Source organism: Lampris incognitus, chromosome 2, assembly GCF_029633865.1.
Source record: "Lampris incognitus isolate fLamInc1 chromosome 2, fLamInc1.hap2, whole genome shotgun sequence".
Taxonomy (NCBI): Eukaryota; Metazoa; Chordata; class Actinopteri; order Lampriformes; family Lampridae; genus Lampris; species Lampris incognitus.
This window is the reverse complement of record NC_079212.1, coordinates 135,224,363-135,251,919: the sequence shown is the minus strand read 5'-3', so window position 1 is coordinate 135,251,919 and position 27,557 is coordinate 135,224,363. Positions and strand designations below refer to the sequence as shown.

The following is a 27,557-nucleotide window of genomic DNA, read 5'->3' as shown; positions in this document are numbered from 1 at the left end:
CATCCATAGGGGGCTAGGCTAGTAATAATAACAATAAATAGGTTGCTTTCACTGGAGATTTTAAGCAATTTTATTTCTGGATTTTTTTGGGAGGGGGGGGGGATTTTACTCCTCTTTCCCGCTTTTCCTTTTGAGTGATTGATTCCCGACGGACGTTCCTTACAATGCTGTGTATTGATAGTTGCCTACTCGAGGAAGCAAATGGGGACTATCAGATGAACTAAAGCGGAAGGATATTCTCTTGTCCAATTTCACTGACACTGCATCTGTTCAGGCAAAACACCAGCTGTGATGATCTCGGTCGTTTCTGATACCATCCTGTGGAACTCTTCGGTGCATCCAAGACCATCTTCTTGATCGACCCCGAGCCCCCATCCCTCTTGCACTGAAGTGGTGGTCAGAAACCACAAGAAGTGTGGCCTCCGGGTGATTTCACCTCCAGCTCTGCACCTCTTGAACCCCTTCGGTGCTCTACCTGTGGATACTCCTGTCCAACCAGTGGATATATCCGTGGCTGCTGCAGATGTACGCTGTCCCGCTGCTGGTGCAACTGCTGCAGGACTACCATCGGCCGTCACTAGAGATGTCCTGCAATGTTAGAATTTCATTTAGCAGACGCTTTTATCCAAGCCTACCTCCACTCTTCTGCACACTTCCCTTTCCGACTGCTTACTAGAAATCAAATCCTGGTTTCATACCAATTCCTCAAACTTAATAGTGATAAAACTAAGGTCCTTTTAGTTGGCACTAAATTTACGTTGGCCAGCCAAAACTGATAGTTTTTCATTTACTATTGACAATTCTATAGTTCCCCCATTGCCTCAGGTTAAGAGTCTGGGTGTCATCCTGGACAGCACATTATCTTTTGAAGCTCACATCAACAATGTTACTCGGTCTGCATACTTCCACCTACACAATATTAACCATCTTTGCCTGTCACTTACACCTAACAGCACCGCCATACTCATTCACCCCTACTTACATCCTGTATGGACTACTACAATTCTACCCTCTTTGGTCTTCCCCTCAAGTGTCTTCATAAGCTTCAATTGGTCCAGAATTCAGCTGCCCGTATCATTACCAGAACACCTTCCATAGATCATATCACTCCTGTTCTTCAGCAACTCCATTGGCTTCCTGTTAAATACCGTATTGGCTTCAAGAACCTGCCCCTCACCTTTAAGGCCCTTAATAACCTAGCTCTGTAGTATCTTTCCGAACTCCTTCATATCCACACGCCCTCCCACACTCTCAGATCCTCTTCTGCTCTCCAACTCACTACACTTGATTTTATACTTATCTGTTGTGTTAACTTTTTATTGTCTACCCTGCTCTGTTTTGATTTTATGCTGTCTGATACAGTGCTGCTTGCTTTTTTTTATTATTGTGTTCTGTAAGGTGTCCTTGAGTGTTTTGAAAGGCACCCACAAATAAAATGCATTATTATTATTTATATTATTATTATTATCTGAGAGTTGATACTACACAAGCAAGGACATACTCAGAGGACAGCAACGCAAGGAAGTGCTAAAAAACTAGGTTCAAGTCCGATAGGACATAGGTGTCAACAGGCAGCGCACCAAGGTATTGCATAGGGTGCATAGAAGCGGATTTTTTTTTTTAATAATACCATCAGGTGCGGAGGTGTTGGAGAAAGAGCTGGGTCTTTAGCTTCTTCTTAAAGATGGAGAGGGACTCAGTGGATTGAATGGAGTTTGGTAACTCGTTTCACCACCGGGAAACTACAGAAGAGAGGAGTCTGGCTCGTGACTTAGGGCCCTGTTGCGGCGGAAGTGCCAAGCACCTTTCACTGGCAGAGTGTGGTGAGCGGGGCTGAATGCAGACCTGAAGGAGGGAGTTCAGGTAGGCGGGAGCCGTTTTAGCTGTTGTTTTGTAGGCGAGCATCAAGGTTTTGAATTTGAATTTGAATTTACAGAGGTTTGAAAGCCCAAGCAGGGAGACCTGCCAGTAAGGAGTTGCAGTAGTCAATGTGTGATATTACCAGGAGTTGTGTTGCATGCTCAGACAGGTAGGGTCTAATTTTCCTGATGTTGTACGGGGCAAATCAGCATGACCGAGCAGTCGAGGCCACGTGAACCTTCAAGGTTAATTGGTCATCAATCATGACACCCAGGTTTAGGGCAGACTTTGTGGGCATGAGTTGGGTTGGGTTGATCCGAGCTGGATATATATAAAACTTTGTTTAAAGAAACACTCAACGGTAGGGAAAGTGCTCAACAAATAAGGAGCAAAATAATCCAGTGAGTCAAGTAAATTCTCTATGAGACAATACAAGCCTGCACCCACACCGGCCCTTTTCGCTGCGAGCCCCCACTGCATACCCCTACATCCCTGATCGTCGGTGATTCAGTGGTAAGACATATTAAATCAAAAACTGCAGTGACCCGTGTCCTACCAGGTGCTAATAGACGTCCTGCAGCAGATCTCGTGTCTTCTCAGCAAACACCCGTATGTTCACAACTCATGTTGGCACAAACGACGCCATCAAGCTGCAGTCTGAAGTTTTAAAACAGCATTTTAACCTCAATTTTAACAAACTCAAAAACTGGAAAGGCTGTCTTTATCTCAGGCCCTATTCCCGCGCTGGGCCGAGGTATCGGACGTTTCACTCGGCTGCCGTCTCGTCACACATGGCTGCAGTCAGTCTGTCCATCACAGTTTGGCTTTTATCAACAATTTTTTAACTTTTTGGGGAATTTTAATCTTTTTTTGCACTCCGACTAATAGAAAGGGTGGGGGGTTGGGGTTGCTGTTTTATATAATGATACTTTTAGCTTTGATTTTGTCTTTTGGCAGTTATGTGAGTTTTGAATAGGCTGTTTAGGTGTAGTTGTAAAATCCATATCTCCTGTTGTACTTCTTCTTACTGTCTGTCATCCACCTAAACTGAGACAGCGTTTTTTTTTGGGAAGAATGTGGTGAGCTGTTATCTGAAATCACAATTGATTTTGACAGCATGTTCATATCAGGTGATTTCGATATTCATGTTGATAATACCAACGACTTAGACACAAAACAATTCATCAGTTTACTAGAATCATTTGATGTCAAACAACATGTCACTGGGTCTACCCATACAAAGGGTCACGCACTTGACCTTTTCTTTTCCAAAGGGCTTGATATTGCAATAACAGCTCTAATGGATGTTGCTGTTTCTGATCATCGCATTTTTTTTAATCTTATATGCTTCTGTGAGCAAATGAAAATTGATTCATTCATTAACAAATGTTACATTAATGCTGATACAGCTAATATATTTATTAATGAATTTTCAAAGTATACATTACCCACCTTGCCATCATGTGATGTCATGGTGGACAATTTCTCTATTGTTGTGTCTCAGATCATTGATCATGCTGCCCCAGCCAACACTATAAAGATATGTGGGCCACTAAAAGCACCTGGGAGAAATAGTGAAAAAGTACAGTTGGCAAAAATAATCTGCCGGAGAGCTGAACAGAAATGGAGAAAAGACAAATTACAAACTGATTTTGAAATCGTGTCTGTGAATGTTCTCATTCATCCAGGCCATGGTTATCCAAAGGAATTGAATCAAGTGCAACTGGACTTGATATATATCCGTGAAGACGTTTCACTCTCGTCCAAGAGGCTTCATCAGCACGAACTGATGAAGCCTCTTGGATGAGAGGCGAATATATACCAAGTCCAGTTGCACTCGATTCAATTCCTTTGGATGATTTTGAAATCCATAAAAAATAATCTCTGCTGTTGTAACAATGATATGAAATCTGCCAAACAGTCCTACATTTCTCAATTAATCAACAATAATCAGAATAATGTCTCATTCCTTTCCTCTTCGATTTACAAACTGATTAATCCCTCCAAACCTATCCTTCACGAATTTCTCTCTAAGACCAAATGTGATAGAAAAAGTTTCTCGTATCAGAGATAACAAGTTCATTGATTCTGATTCTGATTTCTTGCAGCAATACATCTAGACCAATGACATTGCTACATTAGGGGCCGGTGGGCCCACCATATGTCACCAATGAGCAATAATTCAATATAACAAGTAATATATATATTCTTCGTATCTGACATTGTTGCGTGTTTATTACATATGGTAATGCTAGAGCTGTCTGATACATCCCACATATTTTCCTGTACCTGTTGCATAAAGGTCAGTATACTCACTGACGGCTCTCTGTCTATCATGTGCATGCATGTAACACGCAACACTGTTCTGCGTTACGTGCATGCACATGACAGACAGAGAGGCATCAGACAGGAGTGAGTATACTATGCAGTTCGTCTGATATTCCCAATAAACAATGTCTTCTCTATCAACATTGATATTTTAGCAAACTGCTGTAAACTTAATTAACCACAAACCAGCAACTCATTAATTATCATCAAGTTTTTTTTAATTTTAGATCAAGGCAAACTCAACTTATCCTGAGATAGCCTAGTAACTTATTTTAGCTAGCTAGTTGTGGCAGTACATTCCCAGAACATTCCCAGAACTATAATCATTTGGGGCTAAAAATCAGCAACACAGGAAGTTTTAACCTGGCAGTGAATGAACTGAAAGAAAAGCACGCAGGGCTTTCTATGCCATAAAACGACAATTTTTTGGTAAACCTTCCAATTAGAATCTGGCTGAAAATATTCCAATCAGCAATCGAACCAATTGCCCTCTATGGCAGTGAAGTGTGGGGTCCAATTACAAGTCAAGAATTTAGCAACTGGGACAAATGTTCAATTGAGACCCTGCATGCAGAGTTCTGTAAGAACCTCTTACACGTCCAGAAGAAAACAGCAAATAACGCATGCAGGGCAGAATTAGGGCAATATCCATTAATGATCAAAAGACAGAAAAGGGCAATCAAATTCTGGCAACATCTGAAAAACAGTGACCCCCCCCCCCCCGCTCATAACATTACAAAGCCTTGCAATACCAAGAGTTGAGCAAAACCAGTCCCCCTCACTCAACGGGTCCTGATGCTCAGCTCATTAACAAACACTAACAATTCACAGCCTCAGGACCAGAACATCAGAATCCATCAAATTATAAGTCAACAAAAAGTAATTATAGTACTTATTGGGGCACACAATGAAAAAAGAAAAAAACACTGTGAAATATTAAAATAAAAGTGCTAATATAAACCGTTTGTTTGTCTTCATCAAGAGTCGTCATCTTTGGTTCCAGTGCAGCAGCAGTCATTAATTTTGTCTTAGCTTTTAGGCGCCACCCGCAGGTATCTCTCTCTCTCTCTCTCTCTCTCTCTCTCTCTCTCTCTCTCTCTCTCTCTCTCTCTCTCTCTCTCTCTCTCTCTCTCTCTCTCTCTCTCTCTCTCTCTCTCTCTCTCTCTCTCTCTCTCTCTCTCTCTCTCTCTCTCTCTCTCTCTCTCCACCACGGGCCTTGAACTTGTTCCCTCAGCCCACTACTAACAGGCCCAGGGTAAGCATGCTTACACACCAATCAGTAGCTCTTTCGTTATCAACGTCATCACATTCACGCAACGGACCTGTACGCTAGCTCCTAGCTAACCGCTGTCGACTAATTTTAACGTTACAGTGAAAATGGACAGTAGTACTGTAAACATCAGCGAGCTTCGGGGCTTTCGCAAACTGGATTTCCCGGAAAAACCGAGTTCCTTTCTAAACGCCGCCCGAAACCAGCGTTGAAAGACCTTCCCACTAAAAAGGGACGGATCGAGCCTGGCACGAACGTAAGAAATGGCTGTGCTACTAGCTACTAGCCGCCTCTCTTGCTACTCCTGTACGTTGTTCTCAACGGGTGATTATAGTGTGTGGACTCAGGCGGGCTACGGGGACCTTAATGACCTGACAAACGCGCTCAGTCAACACCGGAAGACCGCAGTCCACATCACAAGCCAAGTCGCATTGAACACATTTGGCACCAGCCGTATCGATTTAGCTCTCGATGAGCAAACGAGATTATCAATCGAGCTCCACAATCGAAAGGTTAGGGAGAATAGAGATATTCTAAACAAACTGATTGATGCCACCTGCTATTTAGCGAAGCAAGAAATAGCATTTCGGGGCGACGAGGAAGGCGAGGACTCTTTGAACCGTGGCAGCTACGTGGGACTCATTCATCTCATTGCAAAGTATGACTCGTGGATGGCTCATTCAGCACGATCTGGTTGAAACCGTCCCCGAGGTAACAAAGTTGCTAAAATTAGTCTTAACTATACCAGTGTAAACTACTAATAAGACACGTTAGTCCCTAGTTAACGGGTGTTACCCTTTAGCCGAGCGGTTAGTGATATCGCCTTGTGGTGCGGTACACCCCGTATTGAATCCCGCACCGGGCAAGAAAATAACCGGTTACACCAGCAACAACGGTATCTGTTGAGAGGTCCTTTTCAGCGATGAAGAGAGTGGAGACCCTCAGTCGAAATCACACCGGACAAGGACGCCTTCCATCGCTGGCCCTGGTTTCAGTTGAGAAGCAGAGACTTTCCAAACTCCAACAAGCGGGAGACTTTTACAGTGAAGTCACGGAGGTGTTCGTTCGCAAGGAGGGACGCGTGGATTTCGTGTTCAAGTAAAGTAAGATAACATATTTCTATAACTTTATGTTATGGCTGCTGGTTCATACTGTTGGCTAGCCCGATAAGCTGATGGCGATCTGATTTAACTGCACTGAGTACTTTATTGATTTAAGACCGCCGTGTCTAGTTTACATTTGATTGTATGCTTTGTGCTGTGAAGTGGCGATCTGAGTTGACTGCTGTGCTGCACTGGTTATGCTTGAAAGGCCGCCTTCTTTACCTTTTGAATGTAGGCCTATGCGTTGTGCATTGATGTTGAGGACGTTGTATTTGGAGAGAGATTAGTTGGGCCAGAGCAGGTTGTCTGTCAACGGCTCTGAGTCAGGCTAATTGTCGCTGCCCATCCCGGTGGTTCTGAATCAATCGATGAGCGAAGGGCGACGTGTGTGGCCCTTGATCTGAAACATTGTATCGCGACTGGCAACTTTTATTTTGGTAATTTGATCATAAAGTCCGCCACTGTAACACTCCGCTTACTGTTTATTAGCGGGTTCTAGGGCATCAATTTACCCGAATGACATTTCCTTGACACTGCACTCACCCATAACATTTGTGCTTGGCACAATGTATAATTAAGTGTATTAAAATATTTCATGCTTACCCAATCTCAAAGCTCACGGCACGTGCCTGATAACATGTAACGCTATCTGGCCCTAAAAAGACAGTACACTGTGGCAGAATATCTGCACACAGTGGCTGATACGGACACATACCCACATCCGGCTTCCCACCCGCAGGCACAGCCAATTGTGTCTGTAGGGAGGCCCGAGCAAGCCGGAGGCAACACAGGGATTCGAACCAGGATCCTCTTGTTGGTAGGCAACGGTATAGACTGCTACGCCAGCCGGACGCCCACAGAGAATTTTGATTTTAGTATTGCTTGATGTCACTGCTGCCATTGACACTGTTGACCATGACTTTTTGATTCAAAGGCTTCACGATTCAGTCGGCCCGGGGTGGGCAATCTCATCCAGAAAGGGCCAGTGTGGGTGAAGGTTTTTGTTCCAACCAAGTATTTAAATGATAATAATAAATCAAACTTATATAGCGCTTTTCTAACACTCAAAGTCGTTTTACAATAAGCGGGGTGAAACAAGACAACAGATAAACATAACACAGACATACAGGGATGGATGGGGAAGGGGGGGGGCTGCGAGAGGGAGAAGCGGCAGCCACACACGACGCCAGCAGTACTCTCCCATTTAAACACATACAAAATGGTAAGAAAAAGAAAAAACAACAGCACTGTAGACGTTGATTTTCTGTAGAGGTTTACTCCCATAGCCTATTCCTCTTCCAAGGTATCCACTAGGCAGTCGCACTGTTTAACCCATAGCTGGGGCTGGTTCGTGGGCATCAGGGAATATCCACACACCGGTTGGCCTGCCTACCACATGTCTAGGGGCCAGACCTCCTCCGAGTCCCTTGTAGTTCAGCCAGGGTCCAAGGTGTACCCAGTTACCGTGTGTTGCCACGAGGAGGCGCTACATAGGGCTTGCTGTTGGAGAGGCTATGTACTGGCAGGGAGAGACTTGCGTGCTCGGCTCTCCTGTTCGCATTTCTGCTAGCCAGCGGTGAAGGTTGAGAGTGAGACGTGACAAAGAACAGAACACTACACCAACACACTAGACGCTTCACAACAACCCCACTTCTTACACAAGAATGTCAGACACACAAACAATTACACACCTGTGTCTCCTAAGTCGTAATCAAGTTCCTCAGCAAAGACTACAGGTTGATTAGTGGAATTGGGTGTGTAATAACTGCTTGGCTAGAACAAAAACCTTCACCCACACTGGCCCTTTCTGGATAAGATTGCCCACCCCCCTAAAGTGTCCTGTTCTTAACTGGTTTTCATCCTACCTAAAGGCTGGAGCTTTTATATTTCAATTGGTAGTTTTAAATCTGTTGAAACAAAAGTTTTCTTTGAGCTGCACAAGGGTCAGTCCTGGGGCCACTAGTCTTTAATATATATATTTAATATATGCTCCCACTTGGTATTGTCATAAAGAAACACAATATGTCCTACCATTCATATGCTGATGGCACGCAGTTGTACATTTCCCTTTCCTCTGGTTATCTCAGTCCTGTTTCTAAATTATTGAACTATATTCCATCTGTCCATCCATTATCTGAACCGCTTATCCTGCTCTCAGGGTCGCAGGGATGCTGGAGCTTATTCTAGCAGTCACTGGTGATATTAATTTCTGGATCTCCAGAAACATTTTACAGATGAATGCGAACGAGGCCAAGATACTCATAGTTGGTCCTAAAGGTCAGAGACAGGAGATTTATTCACACTTGGCATCGCTTTCTGAAATACAGTGAGCAAGTCAGAAACCTTGGCATTGTTTTGGATACTGATCTCAGGTTTGAAAATCATGTGACCAATATCATGAGAACAGCGTTTTATCACTTAAAATATATATATCAAAATTTAGAGTATTCTCATCTCGAACTGACTGAGAAACTGGTTCATGCATTCATCTCAAGCAGGTTAGACTACTGTAACCCTCTATTTGCAGGATTATCCAGTCAGTAGGACAGCTTCTTTTCATTCAAAATGCAGCAGCCAGAGTCCTCACATGTACCTGAAAATTTGAACCTATTACTCTGGTACTGAAATCACTTCACTGGCTCCTGGTACAATATTGTTGCATGGTATGTTTAGTGTATATTGGGTGTATGCTTCACTGATTCAGCCTCTGCATTTTACTCATGCTTATATTCTTATATTCACTGATGATGAATATATCATTATCATCATCGTATTGTTTATGTTACCGACGTTTATGCCTATATTTTATATTTTGTCTTCTAATGTAAAGCACATTGAGCTTACTTGTAATGAAATGTGCTATATAAATAAAATTGCCATTGTGAATTAATCTTGTAAATGTAGATGCCTATTGACATGCTGGCTACTTCATTTTCATCTACAACCTTTTTAATCCCCTGTTATTCCTGTTTTAAGATTGATTTTTTTCTTGGTCTTGGAGCAAAGTGATACTTAGTAACCCCCAAAATTATGAATCTCTGTGAGGTCTCACCGGTTGGTTCCAAAAAAAAAACCCCACAATATTTTAAAGTATTAAAGTATATGAGAACGATTAAGGAAAGGCTGTTTGACCCGATGGCGGTGGTAATTACTGGGTGTCTGGAGAACTGTGCTTAGCCCTTCCTGGAGAGGATATAGATAAGCAGCTGGCAGACTGTGTTGGTCGCAGTAATGTGAGCCCTTCATGCAGGGAAAAGGAGATTACAGTACAGGGTAATTGACCATAGTTTCCACAGGGTGGAGAACCGGGGTCAGAAGTAACTTGGGGGGCAACCGGTGGATCAATAATTGAATCTGCAAATCAGATGGAATAATTTAGGTGGGGGGAGAGAGAAAAATTCACCCTCTCCAATCTCTCCTAACCATTACCATAGAGTTGCCCTTGAGCAAGGCATCTACATCACCCCATTAAAAGAGAGATGAGAGGGGTGTCAGGGTAGCGTGGCGGTCTATTCCGTTGCCTACCAACACGGGTATCACCAGTTCAAATCCCTGTGTTACCTCGGGCTTGGTCGGGCGTCCCTACAGACACAATTGGCCGTGTCTGCAGGTGGGAAGCTGGATGTGGGTGTGTGTCCTGGTCGCTGCACTAGCGCCTCCTCTGGTTGGTCGGGGCGCCTGTTTGGGGGGAATTGCATGATCCTCCCACACATTATGTCCCCCTGGTGAAACTCCTCACTGTCAGGTGAAAAGAAGCGGCTGGCGACTCCACATGTATCGGAGGAGGCATGTGGTAGATCCGGGGTGGAGCAGCGACCGGCTCGGAAAAGTGGGGTAATTGGTCAGATACAATTGGGGAGTAAAAGGAGGGGGGGGAGAGAGATGAGACAAAGAAACTCAAAGTGCTTTACGAAGTATACGTCACATTCAACCATTCACACACACAGTTTATACACTGATGGTTGGATCTGCCATGCAAGGCACCAACCTGCTCATCAGGAGCAGTTAGGGGTTCCGTGTCTTGCTCAAAGACACTTCGACACACTCTCTGGAGGAGCTGGGGATCGAACCAGCGACCTTCCAATTACTAGACGACCCGCTCTACCTCCTGAACCATGCCGCCGGTACAGAAGAAGGAAAATGTAAATTTAAACTATTTAAATGTAGTAGATTTTGGACACGGGACAACCCCTGGACTGAGCTTTACAATGGTGTCTTATGGGATGCAGTAATAAATAAATAAATAAATAAATAAGCCAAGACAGGAACTGTTTAATCCCACCTCTTGGCTCTCATTAAAAGAGTACTAACAGTTTTGGACAACATCATAACATCATCAAACATCATCGTAACAACTTATCGACTGAATACAGGGCAAGTTATTCCTAAAAACCAGGCCTTTTATGGATGAATTTCATTTCCCTTATGCCTTTCCTGACCTGCTGTCAGACTGGGCCAGATTTTATCCATATATCGCCTCAGGCAAGTGCCTGGGGGCACCAGCCAGTTTGCTGTTTTGGGGGAGGGGAGCACCAAATAAGTAAGACAACGACCAGACTTTTGAAATATATTTGTCATATTTTCTGCAGTGGCTACCACTGCTGTGTGTGTTTCAGCAGCATAGATGCATGGAGGGTGGTGAGGAGGGCGAGGAGAGAGAGAGAGAGAGAGAGAGAGAGAGAGAGAGAGAGAGAGAGAGAGAGAGAGAGAGAGAGAGAGAGAGAGAGAGAGAGAGAGAGAGAGAGAGAGAGAGAGAGCGAGAGAGAGAGAGAGAGACTGTTTATTTCAGTAACTAGTGCAGTGGCCGTTGGGGTGTAATTCCCCCCCCGACCACATTGTGTGGGATTATGGTGTAAATTTTTTGGGTTGGGTCTTGTATTTTTCTGTAGTATGTGTGTTGAGCCTGTACTTCAGCTGTAAGTTTATGTAAATCTATGGCCTTTACACTCATAGTACATGTCACTTTTTTGTGTGTAAAGTGGGAGGAGGGAGGCACTTCAAGTGTGGTCACCCTAGGGCCCCGCACTATGTTAATCTGGGCCCTCTGTCAGAGTATCAATGAGACTAAAATACTCCAGTGGTTCAAGTGAAACCAGTCGTTTGTACAAAGACAAGACTAAAAGCTTAGCTTAAAAGTAACCTGGTGTGGGTGCCTACTATTTTGTAATATGTGATCATATCTGAAATATTCTATATTATTATTATCTCCACCACCTGGTAGCCTGGAGGGGACTATGCATTTGGTCGCTGTGTGTGTGTGTGTCTGCAGCTAATCTTGCAAAGTACTGGACCTATTAGCCTAAATTGTTTTGTGCACAGTTGACTGTATGATGAAGAACCTCTCGTGGTTAGTGTACGGTTATGATCGTATGATGAAGAACCTCTCGTGGTTAGTGTACGGTTATGATTGTATGATGAAGAACCTCTCGTGGTTAGTGTACAGTTATGGCTGTATGATGGAGAACCTCTCGTGGTTAGTGTACGGTTATGACTGTATGATGAAGAACCTCTCGTGGGTTGGTATACGGTTATGACTGTATGATGAAGAACCTCTCATGGTTAGTGTACAGTTATGACTGTATGATGAAGAACCTCTCGTGGTTAGTGTACGGTTATGATTGTATGATGAAGAACCTCTCGTGGTTAGTGTACAGTTATGACTGTATGATGGAGAACCTCTCATGGTTAGTGCACAGTTATGACTGTATGATGAAGAACCTCTCATGGTTAGTGCACAGTTATGACTGTATGATGAGGAACCTCTTGTGGTTAGTGTACGGTTATGACTGTATGATGAGGAACCTCTTGTGGTTAGTGCACAGTTATGATTGTATGATAAAGAACCTCTTGTGGTTAGTGTACACTTATGATTGTATGATGAGGAACCTCTTGTGGTTAGTGTACGGTTATGACTGTATGATGAGGAACCTCTTGTGGTTACTGTATGGTTATGACTGTATGATGAGGAACCTCTTGTGGTTAGTGTACGGTCATGTCTGTATGATGAAGAACCTCTCGTGGTTAGTGCACAGTTATGACTGTTTGATGAAGAACCTCTCGTGGTTAGTGCACAGTTATGACTGTATGATGAAGAACCTCTCGTGGTTAGTTTACGGTTATGACTGTATGATGAAGAACCTCTCGTGGTTAGTTTACGGTTATGACTGTTTGATGAAGAACCTCTCGTGGTTAGTGTACAGTTATGATTGGATGATGAAGCACCTCTTGTGGTTAGTTTACGGTTATGACTGTATGATGAAGAACCTCTCGTGGTTAGTGTACAGTTATGACTGTATGATGAAGAACCTCTCGTGGTTAGTGTACAGTTATGATTGGATGATGAAGAACCTCTCGTGGTTAGTGTACAGTTATGATTGGATGATGAAGCACCTCTCGTGGTTAGTGTACAGTTATGATTGGATGATGAAGCACCTCTCGTGGTTAGTTTACGGTTATGACTGTATGATGAAGAACCTCTCGTGGTTAGTTTACGGTTATGACTGTTTGATGAAGAACCTCTCGTGGTTAGTGTACAGTTATGATTGGATGATGAAGCACCTCTCGTGGTTAGTTTACGGTTATGACTGTATGATGAAGAACCTCTCGTGGTTAGTGTACAGTTATGACTGTATTATGAGGAACCTCTCATGGTTAGTGTACAGTTATGACTATGATGAAGAACCTCCCATGGTTAGTGTACAGTTATGATTGTATGATGAAAAACCTCTCATGGTTATTGCACAGCTATGACTGTATGATGAAGAACCTCTCGTGGTTAGTGTACAGTTATATGACTGTATGATGAGGAACCTCTTGTGGTTGCGGTGATTCAAAACCTTCGAAAAAAATTTGTTCTTGCTGTCGCTACTCTATCTCTTCATTCACACTCTACTAATGCTGTTTTTCATTGCTGCCCGCTTTATGCTCATGCGCGACTCACATCTACAGTTGAGTCAGATCAGGAAGCGGTAGTGTCAAAATCAAAACATTACGTATACAGGAAATCGATCGTATTTTGCAAGCCAGCAAAGCACAGGGAAACTGGAGGAACCAAAAATAATTTGCCTTATTCGCGTCGCCGCGACGTGGGAGTGCCATAGTCACTGATGTCCAAACTCCGCTGTAAATATACAATTTCAAGAGTAAGATTGATTACAGTCGCAGCTGGAAATCAACTCAGTAGCTACAATAAAACATACCTATCATTAATTTCTTACCTATCATTAATTTCATTCATAAAAAAACATTGTTTTATGAATGAAAGTCAATCAGCAGAGCAGCCATTCACCTTGATTCATTTTATATCATGAAAATTGAGATGGTTGAATACATTTTAGGTCTTTTAATAAGGGCTTTGAAATTATAATAGCCTGGTCCAGTGGCAATTCTGGTCATTCTGGCACCCTAGGCGAGATCTCCAACCCCGCTCCCGTGCCAGCTTAAGGGGAAATAACATTTCATTAGAAGGATAGACCCATTGAGATGAACCATCTCATTTTCATGGGGGTCCTCAACACAAATATACAGAAAATACAGTATATAGAGCAAACACAAATACACTGGCACATACACAGACAAAATTTCTCCCAGGGCTAGCCACTCCCCTACCCACTGGTTTCCCTAAAATGTCAGAATACATACAGTAAATGTTACATGTAACATGTAAAGGGTGATGGACAGGTTGACGGACGAGATCAGACAGGAGTTTCTGTGGACTGATGTTTGCAGATGACATTGTGATCTGTAGCGAGAGTAGGGTGCAGGTTGAAGCGAGCCTGGAGAGGTGGAGGTATGCACCGGAGAGAAGAGGTGTGAAAGTCAGTAGGAGCAAGATGGAATACATATGCGTGAATGAGAGGGAGGACAGCAGAATGGCAAGGATGCAAGGCGTAGAGGTGAGGAAGGCGTATGAGTTTAAATACTTGGGGTCAACTGCCCAAAGTAACGGGGAGCGTGGAATAGAAGTGAAGAAGAGAGTGCAGGTAGGGTCGAGTGGGTGGAGAAGAGTGTCAGGAGCGAGTTGCAACAGAAGGGTAACAGTAATAGTTAAAGGGAATGTTTACAAGATGGTTGTCAGACCAGCTATGTTGTATGGTTTGGAGACAGACTGATGGAAAGACAGGAGGCGGAGCTGGAGGTGGCAGAGTTGAAGATGCTAAGATTTTCATTGGGAGTGACGAAGAACGACAGGATTAGGAACAAGTATATTAGAGGGACCGCTCAGGTTGGACGGTTTGGTGGTTTGGAGATGTGTGGAGGAGAGATGCTGGGTATATTGGGAGAAGGATGCTGAATATGGAGCTGCCAGGGAAGAGGAAGGCCAAAGAGGAGGTTTATGGATGTGGTGAGGGAGGACATGCAGGTGCTGGTGTGACAGAGGAAGATGCAGAGGACAGTAAGAAATGGAAACGGCTGATCCGCTGTGGTGACCCCTAATGGGAGCAGCCGAAAATAGCAGTAGTAGTAGGTGCTGTGCCCTCACAGGGTACTGATGGAAACTGTCGAATCTGCTGTGGCGACCCCTGGGAAACAGGGAACAAGCCGCAAGAAGAAGAAGAAGTAGACGTACAGTAAATGTACACATATCCATACAAAGACCAACAAAGACTTCAACAGCGGATCTGGTGGAATGTCTCCAGGTCACAATGGCCATGCCATTGGACTCTGGCCACCCCACTGCCAAGGACCGTGTGGTGGCTGCAGGCACATCCACAGCCACTCCACGTAAAAAGCTGTTGCGTGCAGGCGTCCCCCCATTATGCAGCTCCAGGATCGGCCTCTACACCCACCTGAGGACCCTGGACGACCCAGAAGGAGGACAGACATACTCGACCCTGAGTGACCGCCAATGATGATGACCCATACAAAGCTACATACATATGCACCTACACATTACTGATAAGTTATTTCCATATTTGAATTTTACTTTTATTAACACAAAATAAATAAAAATGCAACAGCAGGTGTGCAAAAAAACTGCTTTAAATGCTGGCATACTAAAAACGTATGGTGTTACTTTGTAGATAATGCATTATGTTTGGCAATGATAGCAATGCTGTTGAACTTTAAAAGTAGTGTATATCTTTTGGGAGGGGCATATTTGGGGTTCTGGTATTGGGCTGGTCTTGTCACAGACCTGGAAACCTGCTTGGATTGATCTTTGTAATTTCATGTTTAGAAGGCTGCACATCCACAGACTGACAGGCAAAACATTTTTCTTTTTCTTTCTTTTTTTTTGTGGATGTTTTTCCCCTTTTTCTCTGAATTCTACTTGGCCAATTACCCCATTCTTCCGAGCCGTCCCTGTCGCGGCTCCACCCCCTGCCGATCCGGGGAGGGCTGCAGACTACCACGTCTCCTCTGATACATGTGGAGTCGCCAGCCACTTCTTTTCACCTGACAGTGAGGAGTTTCACCAGGGGGGCGTAGCATATGGGAGGATCACGCTATTCCCCCCAGTTCCCCCTCCCCCCTGAACAGGAACCCCGACCGACCAGAGGAGGCGCTAGTGCAGTGACCAGGACACATACCCAGATCCGACTTCCCACCTGCAGACACGGCCAATTGTGTCTGTAGGGACGCCCGACCAGTAGATATTTTTTAGCTTGAGCACTGCAGATTAACAACCCCCCCCCCCGCCCATATTTCCCATTCAGTCGACTTGGGTGCTGTGCAAAAGTCTTATAATAACACAAAAATATCCACTTTTTTTTTTAATCTCCGTGTGTGTGTTTGTGTTTGTGTTTGTGTGTGTGTGTGTGTGTGTGTGTGTGTGTGTGTGTGTGTGTGTGTGTGTGTGTGTGTGTGTGTGTGTGTGTACGTACGTGTATCTCCCTTCTCCCGGCAGTTGAAAAAAGGGTTTGTCGCCAAGTTAGAACACCGAAGAAGGGGAGAAACGTGGGGTGGAGGAGATCTGTGATTGATTGATTGATTGATTGACTGATTGATCTGAGGAGAGCACTCCTCTAGTTTTGTTATGTAGTTTGTTTTGTAAGTGGAAGGTAATGTAGAACACAAGAATATGATGTCCACGACGTGGGCCATCATCAACAGAAGAAACAAGTACATCTTGACAGCAAATTGTATAATGGCTGGGTGACCTCTACAACATCCAGCATAATGTGCAGCATGATAAGAACTCTGAACCTTGACAGATCGACTGATCCGGCCAGCGGAAACTGAGATGAGGAGAGCCAGTTTCATAAATTACAAAATTGACGGGCTATTTAATGTCACAATTTTCTTCTTTTCCATTTTTCAATCTCCATCCGGAATAATACACAAGGCCCTTTGTTCAAATAATTTGATTCACACAAATGGACAATTTGAGACATGTGTTCTGGTCGCAGATCCTGCACCTGTTACGGCGACAAGCAGCAGCAGTTGTTTGCTTGTTTTGTTTTTTAACATGAATTTTAAAATCCATCTATTGTGTCTGAACCTATTTGTCGTGTGAATGTTGTTTCTTCTAACCGTCTTTTAAGTACGTGGCATCATCATGGACGTAATGAGTGCTTTGTTCATGAAGATAGTTGCTCTTCGGACTGGTATGAAGTTTCAACAAAGCAACCAGCCTCGCAGACTCCAATATCGTCGTGACTTTCTCATCCGATGTGGCAATTCAGTTGCTGGGACCTAAGCCGACGGCATTCCGCCAGATTTGTAAATGTGGAGCTGTTTATTCCAGGTGGCAGAAGGCAGTACAAGAGAGGAAGCATGGCCAGAAAGCAGGAGTGCGACGGGCTATGTTGACTCGGGCTGCTCCGCTGGCTACTTCCTCTATTATCCTGGGAAACACGCAGTCACTGAGGAATAAAGTCAACGAGTTGCAAGTGATTGTGAAGTGCATACAAGCGTACAACAATGCTTGTGTGATCGTATTGACTGAAACCTGGTTAACTGATCGTGACTTGAGCCAGGATTTCGATATCGATGGTTTTGGTCAACACATCCGGTTCCGGTGCCATGAAATGCACCCCCTTATTTATCCGCATGAAACGCCACTTATAATACTGCAGAGAATTCAGGGGGCAGCCGGGAATCCGCCGCAGCGGGGAATCAAACCCGTATAGTCCACACTACAGGCGACCGCACTAACCAGTCAACTAAAGGGTCTGACGCAGATGACTAGACTTGCTAGCTGAAATGGATGACTAGACTTTCTAGCCCTTGGCTAGCGAGTCTAGTCATCTGTGGTCGTTACACTACCCCCCTCCTTCAGGAAGCGCATCCCCGCACTTCAGCATATCACTCCCTCATGCCTCTGGGCGCACGTGTTTCCGATGGCCTCACAGTCTCACCATTCCACTTCTGACACCAATGTAGCCAATTCAGGGGGCAGCTGGGAATCCACCGCAGCCGGGAAGTGAACCTGGATAGCCCACACCTTGGGCAACCGCGCTAACTAGTCGACTGGTTAGCGCAGTCGCCCATGGTGTGGGAGATCCGGGTGCGCTTCCCGGCTGCCCCTGAAGTCGCTACATTGATGTCAGAAGTGGAATGGTGAGACCGTGAGGCCATCGGAAGTGTGTACACCCAGAGGCGTGAGGGAGCTGATATGCTGAAGCGTGGGGACGCACTTCCCAAAGGAAGGGGGTAGTATAATGATCACGGGTGACTAGACTTTCTAGCCCTTGGAACGGGTCGGACCCTTTAGTTGACTGGTTAGCACAGTCGCCCGGGTTTGCTTCCCGACTGCGGCGGTGGTTCCTGGCTGCCCCCTGAATTCAATACAGCACCTTCAATCTGCTCAAAAAAAAAATCAGTAGAATGCAGTGGTGTGGAATAAGAAAGGTACTGGTTTGCATTCGTTGTTATCCGTTATGAATTACAATCTGACACTCGGTTCGAAAAGTGAAGCAATTCGCATTAATATCGCAAACGAAGGGGGGGGCTATCTCACATTTTAAGTCTGTGAAGGGAATAGAAGAGAAGAACATCGGTTATTTAAACTCTTTAGAAGAGTTTTAAAGAGTTTTTTTCACTGCGAGTGATGAAGAAGGACAGGATTAGGAACGATTATATTAGAGGGACAGCTCAAGTTGGGTGGTTTGGGGACAAAGCAAGAGAGGCAAGATTGAGATGGCTTGGACATGTGTGGAGGAGAGATGCTGGGTATATTGGGAGAAGGATGCTGAGTATGGAGCTGCCAGGGAAGATGAAAAGAGGAAGGCCAAAGAGGAGGTTTATGGATGTGGTGAGGGAAGAAATGCAGGTGGCTGGTGTGACAGAGGAAGATGCAGAAGACAGGAAGAAATGGAAACGGATGATCCGCTGTGGTGACCCCTAATGGGAGCAGCCGAAAGTAGTAGTAGTAGAGAAGAGTTTTAAAGAGTGTAAATAACTGATATTCTTCTCAACACAGTCTATAAAACATGTAATCATAATGTATCTATCTATCTATCCATCCATCCATCCATCCATCCATCCATCTAGAAAGATTGAGTGAAATACCTTTTACCTTGCGTATGGAGACATGGAGGATGTCTCCATCAGCTGACGCCCCCCTGCATTGAGCCCTTCCCTTTTATCCTGTCTCAGTCTTCATGTGGAAAAACACCTCTGCTCAGTGTGAAAATGAGTGAGAATGGCATTCTCTGATGGATCCAGTACTGAATCACATTTGTTTCACCATGGCTTTGACGGTTCGCGTCCTAGAATCCTCTGTGACAACTGACGGGGAAGCGAGTCAGAGAGCTTGAATGTTTAGACGGGATGAGGTTTGTCTGTGTTTAAACTAGACAGACAAGAGGTTTTACATCACATTTCCATGACATTGTCTGGCATAAGATTATGTTTTTCCTCTAAATTAATCTTCTTTTTCTGAAGCTTGAAATTAGAGGAGGTGTCGGGGGTTCCTTAACAGATGGTATCTCTGCAGACCCAACCATACTGTCATGGCTCCTCCGGGTTCCGCTACTCCAGCCCTGGTTGGTGTCTCTGACAGCACCATCCCAGTCCTCAGTCTGTCATGGAAATTGCCTGCAAGAACTCAATAATCATGAAATAACAAACAAAACACTGACGGGTTGAGGATTAAAATATATCTTTTACAATATATTGGGGAGAAACACCCCGACACGGAAGTCAAAGGGAGCCACCTCTCACTGAGGAGAGAAACGCTCAGCATCTTTGATAGTTCAGCAAAACACAAAAGTCTGATATGTTTAGCCTCTTGGCATTTAAAGACAATCAACCTACATAGAAACACTCCTGCATACAGTGGGGAGAACTAGTTCCAGCAAGAGTCAACAGTTCAACACAAGTTCAACACAAGTATTGCTTTCTTCAGAAAAACTCGCAAACGGAAACACGAGACCCGGGGCCCCCTCAAAGACCTCTACACATGACGTGTCTCATGACAGCACACGTCTCTCTTCCGAAACCGCACGACACAACCTCCTTTAAGGTCTACTTGATCCACATAGCAGTGCAGGCATAAAGAAACAAACACATAATGAATAAATAACTCCTTCACAAGTCCTGTCCCCTTTTCCTCTGTTGCCCATTTGCCCCCAAGCTGTTGCTGTTGCTGATTCAGTCAAGTTTCTGTGTATTGAAGTTTGGCTGTTCAGTTTGTTGGTTGTCTGAACATCCACATCTGTGCCGTGTCACCGCCATGTTACCTACCATGTCGCCATGTCTATACCATATTACCATTACTATACCATGTCACCATATCTGTACCATGTCACCATGTCTGTACCATGTTACCATGTCTGTACCATGTTACCATATCTGTACCATGTTACCATGTCTATACCATGTCACCATATCTGTACCATGTCACCATGTCTATACCATGTCACCATATCTGTACCATGTCACCATGTCTGTACCATGTCTACCATGTTACCATATGTGTACCATGTTACTATATATGTACCATGTCACCATGTCTGTACCATGTCACCATGTCTGTACCATGTCTACCATGTTACCATATCTGTACCATGTTACCATGTCTATACCATGTTACCATATCTGTACCATGTTACCATGTCTGTACCATGTTACTATATATGTACCATGTTACTATATATGTACCATGTCACCATGTCTGTACCATGTTACTATATATGTACCATGTTACTATATATGTACCATGTCACCATGTCTGTACCATGTTACTATATATGTACCATGTTACTATATATGTACCATGTCACCATGTCTGTACCATGTTACTATATATGTACCATGTTACCATGTCTGTACCATGTTACTATATATGTACCATGTTACTATATATGTACCATGTTACCATGTCTGTACCATGTTACTATATATGTACCATGTTACTATATATGTACCATGTCACCATGTCTGTACCATGTTACTATATATGTACCATGTTACTATATATGTACCATGTCACCATGTCTGTACCATGTTACTATATATGTACCATGTCACCATGTCTGTACCATGTTACCATGTCTGTACCATGTTACTATATATGTACCATGTGACCATGTCTGTACCATGTTACCATGTCTGTACCATGTCTACCATGTTACCATATCTGTACCATGTTACCATGTCTATACCATGTCACCATGTCTGTACCATGTTACTATATATGTACCATGTTACTATATATGTACCATGTCACCATGTCTGTACCATGTTACTATATATGTACCATGTCACCATGTCTGTACCATGTTACCATGTCTGTACCATGTTACTATATATGTACCATGTGACCATGTCTGTACCATGTTACCATGTCTGTACCATGTCTACCATGTTACCATATCTGTACCATGTTACCATGTCTATACCATGTTACCATATCTGTACCATGTTACCATGTCACCATGTCTGTACCATGTCACCATGTCTGTACCATGTTACCATGTGTGTACCACATCACCGTGTTACCATGTGTGTACCATGTTACCATATATGTACCATGTCACCATGTTTGTACCATTTTACCATGACTGTATCATGGCACCATGTCTACACAATGTCACCATGTCTGTACCATGTTCTCGTCATGTGTGTTCATGATACCCTCATGTTTCCTACGGTAAACGTTTTGATTCACCTGTTACAGCATCTGCATCTGGGTCCTGATGTATAGAAGTGTGTGTGGTTTATGTGCATGTTCTCTATGTGTGTGTATATGTACCTACTGTATGTGTCCAATTTATGTCTGATTGTAGATGAGCTCACATTTGAAAATGTTAATATTATTCACCAGTACCAGCATTATTGACCAGTTGGCAAAGTTTTTTTTTTCACAAAAGAATAACATGGAGGACCATCCACGTTATTCTTCTGTAAACAGAATAACATTATAATAACGTAATACCATTCACACCATACCATAATACCAATATCACAACATAATACCATAATACAGACACAATATTTTGTTAGAAAAACATGAAACCACCCGCCTTGTTCCAAGGCGTCTGTATCGAGGCCACCGCACACCTGCACCGGCTTATACAAGTCCAGAAGAACGCTGCTATTCATTTCATCATGAAAACGCCACAATGGAGGCGCCTAGCCTTGAATGGCTGTATGCATATTCTCAGGACACTGTTTTATTCCTAGATGATGCTCCTCCAAGCTCACCATTTCTCTTAGAAAAAAGGCTTTTGCAGAGCAGAACTTAATACAGCATACAGTGCCTTTCATATTTGTTTCTGCGGCGCTGTGTGTAATAAAAGAAATGCATATATACATGTTTGAGTGATATTTGTGCATTTCTGTATGTGTACTGTGCATTGTACATCTTTTGTAGTTCCTTTACTTTGTCTGAGGTCCTGCTGTGTCTCGTATGAAAGTCTGTGCAGTGAAATCTCTCTAAAATTCACAGAGTTTTGTAAACCAGATTTTTGCACATTGCTGTTGATTGGATAACACGAATATTGTCCCACACCGGAGGCCCACCGGTGTGGGGAGATGGCAGTACGAATTCATGTTTGCAGCAGCCTCACCCAGTACCGGTGTGGGAAGATGGCGGCACGGCCTCACCAGGTACCGTCCATGCAGTCTTTGCCCACGTCTGCATCTTAAGTTGTGTCTTCGTTTGATGGCTGGGAGAGCTGGTGCTGGATTGGCTGGGAGAACTTGGTCTGCTGCATCCTGTGGGCCCAGGGACCCGGGCCTTGCCTAGAGCCGCGTCCGAGGAGGTAACACCGGAAGCAGGACGCGGAAGCAGGGCAAGCTAAGCTAACTACTAGCCCATGTAGACCGGCAGTTCTAATAATACCGAGAGCGGCCTGGCGGCAACCTCGGCTAGTCTTGATTGTATTTTTAGTGTTGTCGAGTGGAGTGCGGGGAGGTGTGTCAAAGGTGTCTGGCTGGGATAGCTAGCGTTGGATCGGCTGAGGGAGCTTGGTCTGCTGCATCCTGTGGGCCCAAGGACCACAGCCCTGACCAGAGCTGTGCCCAAAGAGGAAACACCAAGGGCGGTCTGACAGAACGGAGACGCGGGGCAGGCTAAGCTAACTGCTAGCCCATGCAGACCGGCAGTTCCGACAGTCATCCTGGCTGGCGTTCGTTCTCCTGGACAGTGATTTTCTTTTGTTTAGTTTAGATATCTGTGTTAGTTTGGATATACGTGTTCTTGTAGTTCTTGGATAAATGTTTTTGTCTTTGTGTGGCACTGCTGTGGGATGGGGGAAACGATGCTTTGTTTCATTTCATTTGTGAAAGTGCATGAAAGGAAATGACAAACAAAGTGCTTCTGATTCTGATATATATTTTCTACATTACAGTGGTTTATACCAACACTTTCTACCATGATGGCTATTATCTTAACAATAGAACAATATGAGGGACTAAATACCATCCACTTTGCTGTAGCACATCTGTATCGGACACCTTCAGAGTGACTTGACGGAGTATCTGAACGGGTGAAGGTACGCCTCCAGTTCACTCTGAATGTTCTCTCCATCTTATCGGGGGTCAAATACAGGCAGATGTTGGGGTCGCCTTCTTCCAAAATGTAGTCATGCAGTAAACCGCTGTCTATTTCCATGGTGTGATAGTCACTAGTATACAGAGCTGTCTTCCAGCTGCAGAAAGCTCTGTCATAAAAAAAAACCTTCACACATCAATTCAGCAGCATCAGTCGCCGAGGTCTTCTTCCACCGCAGACAGAACCCGAGGGACACGGTGACTGATTTACACAGGAGGAGTGTGTCAGATCTGTCCCGGCATTTCTTCCCTTTTTTTTTTCTTCTTTATAATTGAGAACACCCGGCTGTGGTCTTGGAGGAAGGATATACATGAATTCAATCCCAAGGAATCGCCGATCCATCAGTATAAGAGCTGCCCTTCATTAAAGTGTGCAGGGAGAGACAGAGAGAGAGTGAGCGATAAGAAACTTTGGTCGTTACTATGAGAGGGTAATAACTTCAATAACTTCTGTCTGGTTCTGTCCTCATATGCTCTTTTGATTGCAGCTTAGGTGGCTGAAGTTGTCCTGCACACACTGATATGAAGAATTATGTAGACTGAAGCAGAGTGGGATGATGCTCGACTGATGTCGTGTGTCAAGTTACAGTGGTTCTTCTGTTGTTACCATCGAATCTCCATTTAGAGCAAGTTAAAGGATTAATCCCTTTTTATTTTTTTTTTCTAGAGTCAGAAGTACGATTTTTTTTAACATCCTGGGTCTTATTTTCATCCTTTTTACCTTAATGTGTTATGATGTCATTTTGCTCAGGATTATAATGTTGATTAAGAAAAGTACAAAAATTCCATCTCACAACAGGATTTATTTTTTAGATGCACTCACGAACATTTTTGAAGCAATCGAAACCCTGCCGAATCTACATAGATGGTACAGCTTAACATGAGACTCAAAGTCAGTTTGTGTGTGAGTTCAGGTTCACGAGGCGCTTTGCATCTAAAAATGTTCGGCGACGGTTCATTTGAAAATAAACTGTATCTAAAACGTCTCGTGGCACTGCTTGGTGACTTTAATTGAAGGCTGTGATTAAACCAGGCAGTTTGCAGGTGTGTAGATTTCAAAAAAATAAAATCGCTCTTTTCTTGTTCTGTGAAGGTGGGAAGGAGAATAAGATGCCAATCCTCATCTCGAAAATCTTCAAGGGTCTGGCTGCTGATCAGACTGAGGCGCTCTACGTCGGTGACGCCATCTTGTCGGTCAATGGGTTCGACCTGCGGGAGGCAACACATGATGAGGCCGTGCAGGCCCTCAAGAAGACCGGCAAGGAGGTCATCCTCGAAGGTAAGACAGGTTTCAGACGGAGTCTGCCCAAACCCAGCACCAACTAAGTCTTGTCTGTTGTACTTTGCATTTCTTCTTTATTGTCGGGGTGATGGTGTGAGTGCTTGGGGGGGGGGGGTGACATGGAAGTAGAGGAGATAGAAAAGGAAGTATATTAACATGAGTTGCTCTCATCTCTTGTCTCTGATAATTCAGCTGTCTGTTTATTTCTTGGTACTCTGTCATTGTCAGAATCAGTGGATTCAAAATGAGCATTTTATTTTATTTTTTGGATTTTTCCCCTTTTTTTCCTCCCCTATTGTACTTGGCCAATTACCCCACTCTTCCTAGCCATCCCGGTCGCTGCTCCACCCCCTCTGCCGATCCGGGGAGGGCTGCAGACTACCACATGCCTCCCTCTGATACATGTGGAGTCACCAGCCGCTTCTTTTCACCTGACAGTGAGGAGTTTCACCGGGGGGACATAGTGCGTGGGAGGATCACGCCATTCCCCCCAGTTCCCCTTCCCCCCGGAACAGGTGCCCCGAGTGACCAGATGAGGCGCTAGTGCAGCAACCAGGGTACATACCCACATCCGGCTTCCCACTCGCAGACACAGCCAATTGTGTCTGTAGGGACGCCCGACCAAGCCTGAGGCAACACGGGGATTTGAACTGCCGATCCCATGTTGGTAGGCAACGGAATCAAAATGAAAATTTCAAACTGTTACCACCAAGAAATCTGAGTAATCCTCATTCATCACAGCTACAAGTCTCGAAAACAGGACAAACTGCTACCAGAGATTAATAGAGAGGTTCATATTTTTCTGTGGGTTGGTATTTTGTTCCTGATCCCCAGAATGTCTTCCAGTATTTGGGTTGATTTCTCCTTGAGGGGCCAAACTGTGACGAGGCGAGACAGACGATCAGTTGAATCAGGACTTTGATCAAATCTTCCTCAGAACATCTGAGTAATGAGTGGAAGTCAAAACAGCGAAGTGAAGGCCAAAGACTTTAGATTCAAAAACAATGTTGTGGCAGACACACCTCGGAGTATCTGAACAAGCTAATGACTAGACTTCCCCTCACATCAAACACTCTCTGACACCGGCAGAATGTAAATGTGGTGTCGGGAACTGTAAGACGGGGGGGCTGAGCACTGAGAGGCTTACAGTCGAGCCAGCGGGTCTGTTGACTGAGTTTTACCTCCTATTCCTTTACTTCCTACCCCCTCCCTTTCACTCTCTCTCTCTCTCACATACAAACAAACACACACACACACACACACACGTAGATGTGCTGTCATAAATCATGTATCTCTCTTTCACTCCCTCATTCTGACACATTTGTAATCCATGATATGTGTGTGTGTGTGTGTGTGTGTGTGTGTGTGTGTGTGTGTGTGTGTGTTTATGTATAATCATGTGTATGGCTGTTTATCAATACCTGTCTATGTCTACAGCCTGGAATGAGACTGTCCACCCGTGTGTGTGTGTTTGTGTGTGTGTGTGTGTGTGTGTGTGGCATAAGTTGTGTTTTTTTCCGTGTGTGTACTCGCCAGCAGGTGTGAAACAACATGGCGAGGCTGATATGAGATCCTGTAGCCTCAGGGAAGAAGCGAAAAGAATTAAACCCGATCTTTTCTTTCTTTCTTGCCGAGCGGTTGCATCACACTCCTTCTTGTATCTCCATAAGTCTCCTCTTCAAGTCAGTTTACTGGAATTGTAAATGGAGGTTGTAAATCGAGGAGTACAGCGTCGTAAACCCTTGTGAGCAAAGCTAGGGCAGCTCTCCTCACACCGGTGGTGTCAGAGAGAACACGTTTTCATCAGGAAATCTACAACTCCACATTTCTTTTATCCTTTCCCCCCATACTTCCTCTTTGTATTCTCTGTGGATCAAATTTTGGAGTGAGAGCCCACCCATAGAGACCGGGCACCGGCTGAGGGATGTATTCACCGATGTGAATCCGACAGGCCCTGCAGACCGTATAGGGACTCACACACCATCCGGCCGGGTGAAATACTCTTATCTCTGAAAAAGTGTGTGTGGGGGGGGGGGGGGATTTAGCCATCTGAGAACATATAGCTCCTGTCAGCATGGTTTTAAACTGGCCAGATTGTAGTTGCACACCTCAACTCCTCGAAATTCTCAGTAAACAAAAACCCTCCGCCGAAGTCCGGCAGCATTGCGAGGTCTGGGTGTGAAGGGAGGGGACGTGATGGAGCTGGTTAGCACGGCTTCAGTGTGCTCTGGAGACACGGCCGCTGGGAAATCATCACAAATCCCTCCATAACAAGTCCACAACCAGGCAGAAAAGTGTTGATATCAGGCGGCTCCAACCAGAGCTGCTCTGTGAGCCGACATGTCAGGAACCATTTCATCCCCCACCCACGACCCCCCCCCCCCACACACACACACACATCTCTCAGTGGATCTGAGAGAGGCTTGGAGACTCTCTTAAGGGAGGAAGTTGTGTGTGTGTGTGTGTGTGTGTGTGTGATTCACATACATCTTTGCATGCATGCATATGTGCACGTGTATTTCTTTTTTTTTTTAAATTTTTTTATTTCTGATTTTTCCCTTTTTTCTCCCAATTTAGTGGCCAATTGATCCCTATTTTAATTCAAACACCCACCCTCGTATTGCATGCGTTCGCCAACTGCATCTCTCCGGCCGGCAGTCTCGAAGGAAAGCGCCTCCCCACTTTCGTGACAAGGCGAATCCAAGCCGAACCACTGTTTTTCCGACACACACAGAGACGCATTCACATGACGAACACAAGCCGACTCCGCCCC

The 27,557-nt window shown here is 44.5% G+C and overlaps 1 protein-coding gene across 1 annotated transcript in view; it reads left to right on the top strand.

Annotated features, from left to right (window-relative positions):
* snta1 (syntrophin, alpha 1) overlaps positions 1 to 27,557 on the top strand; it is a 104,257-nt gene that overhangs the window by 11,177 nt on the left and 65,523 nt on the right. Inside the window, exon 2 of the mRNA XM_056274084.1 lies at positions 24,596 to 24,781. Within this exon, the coding sequence (XP_056130059.1) occupies positions 24,596 to 24,781 (186 nt within the window). The remainder of the gene's footprint in view (positions 1 to 24,595; positions 24,782 to 27,557) is intronic.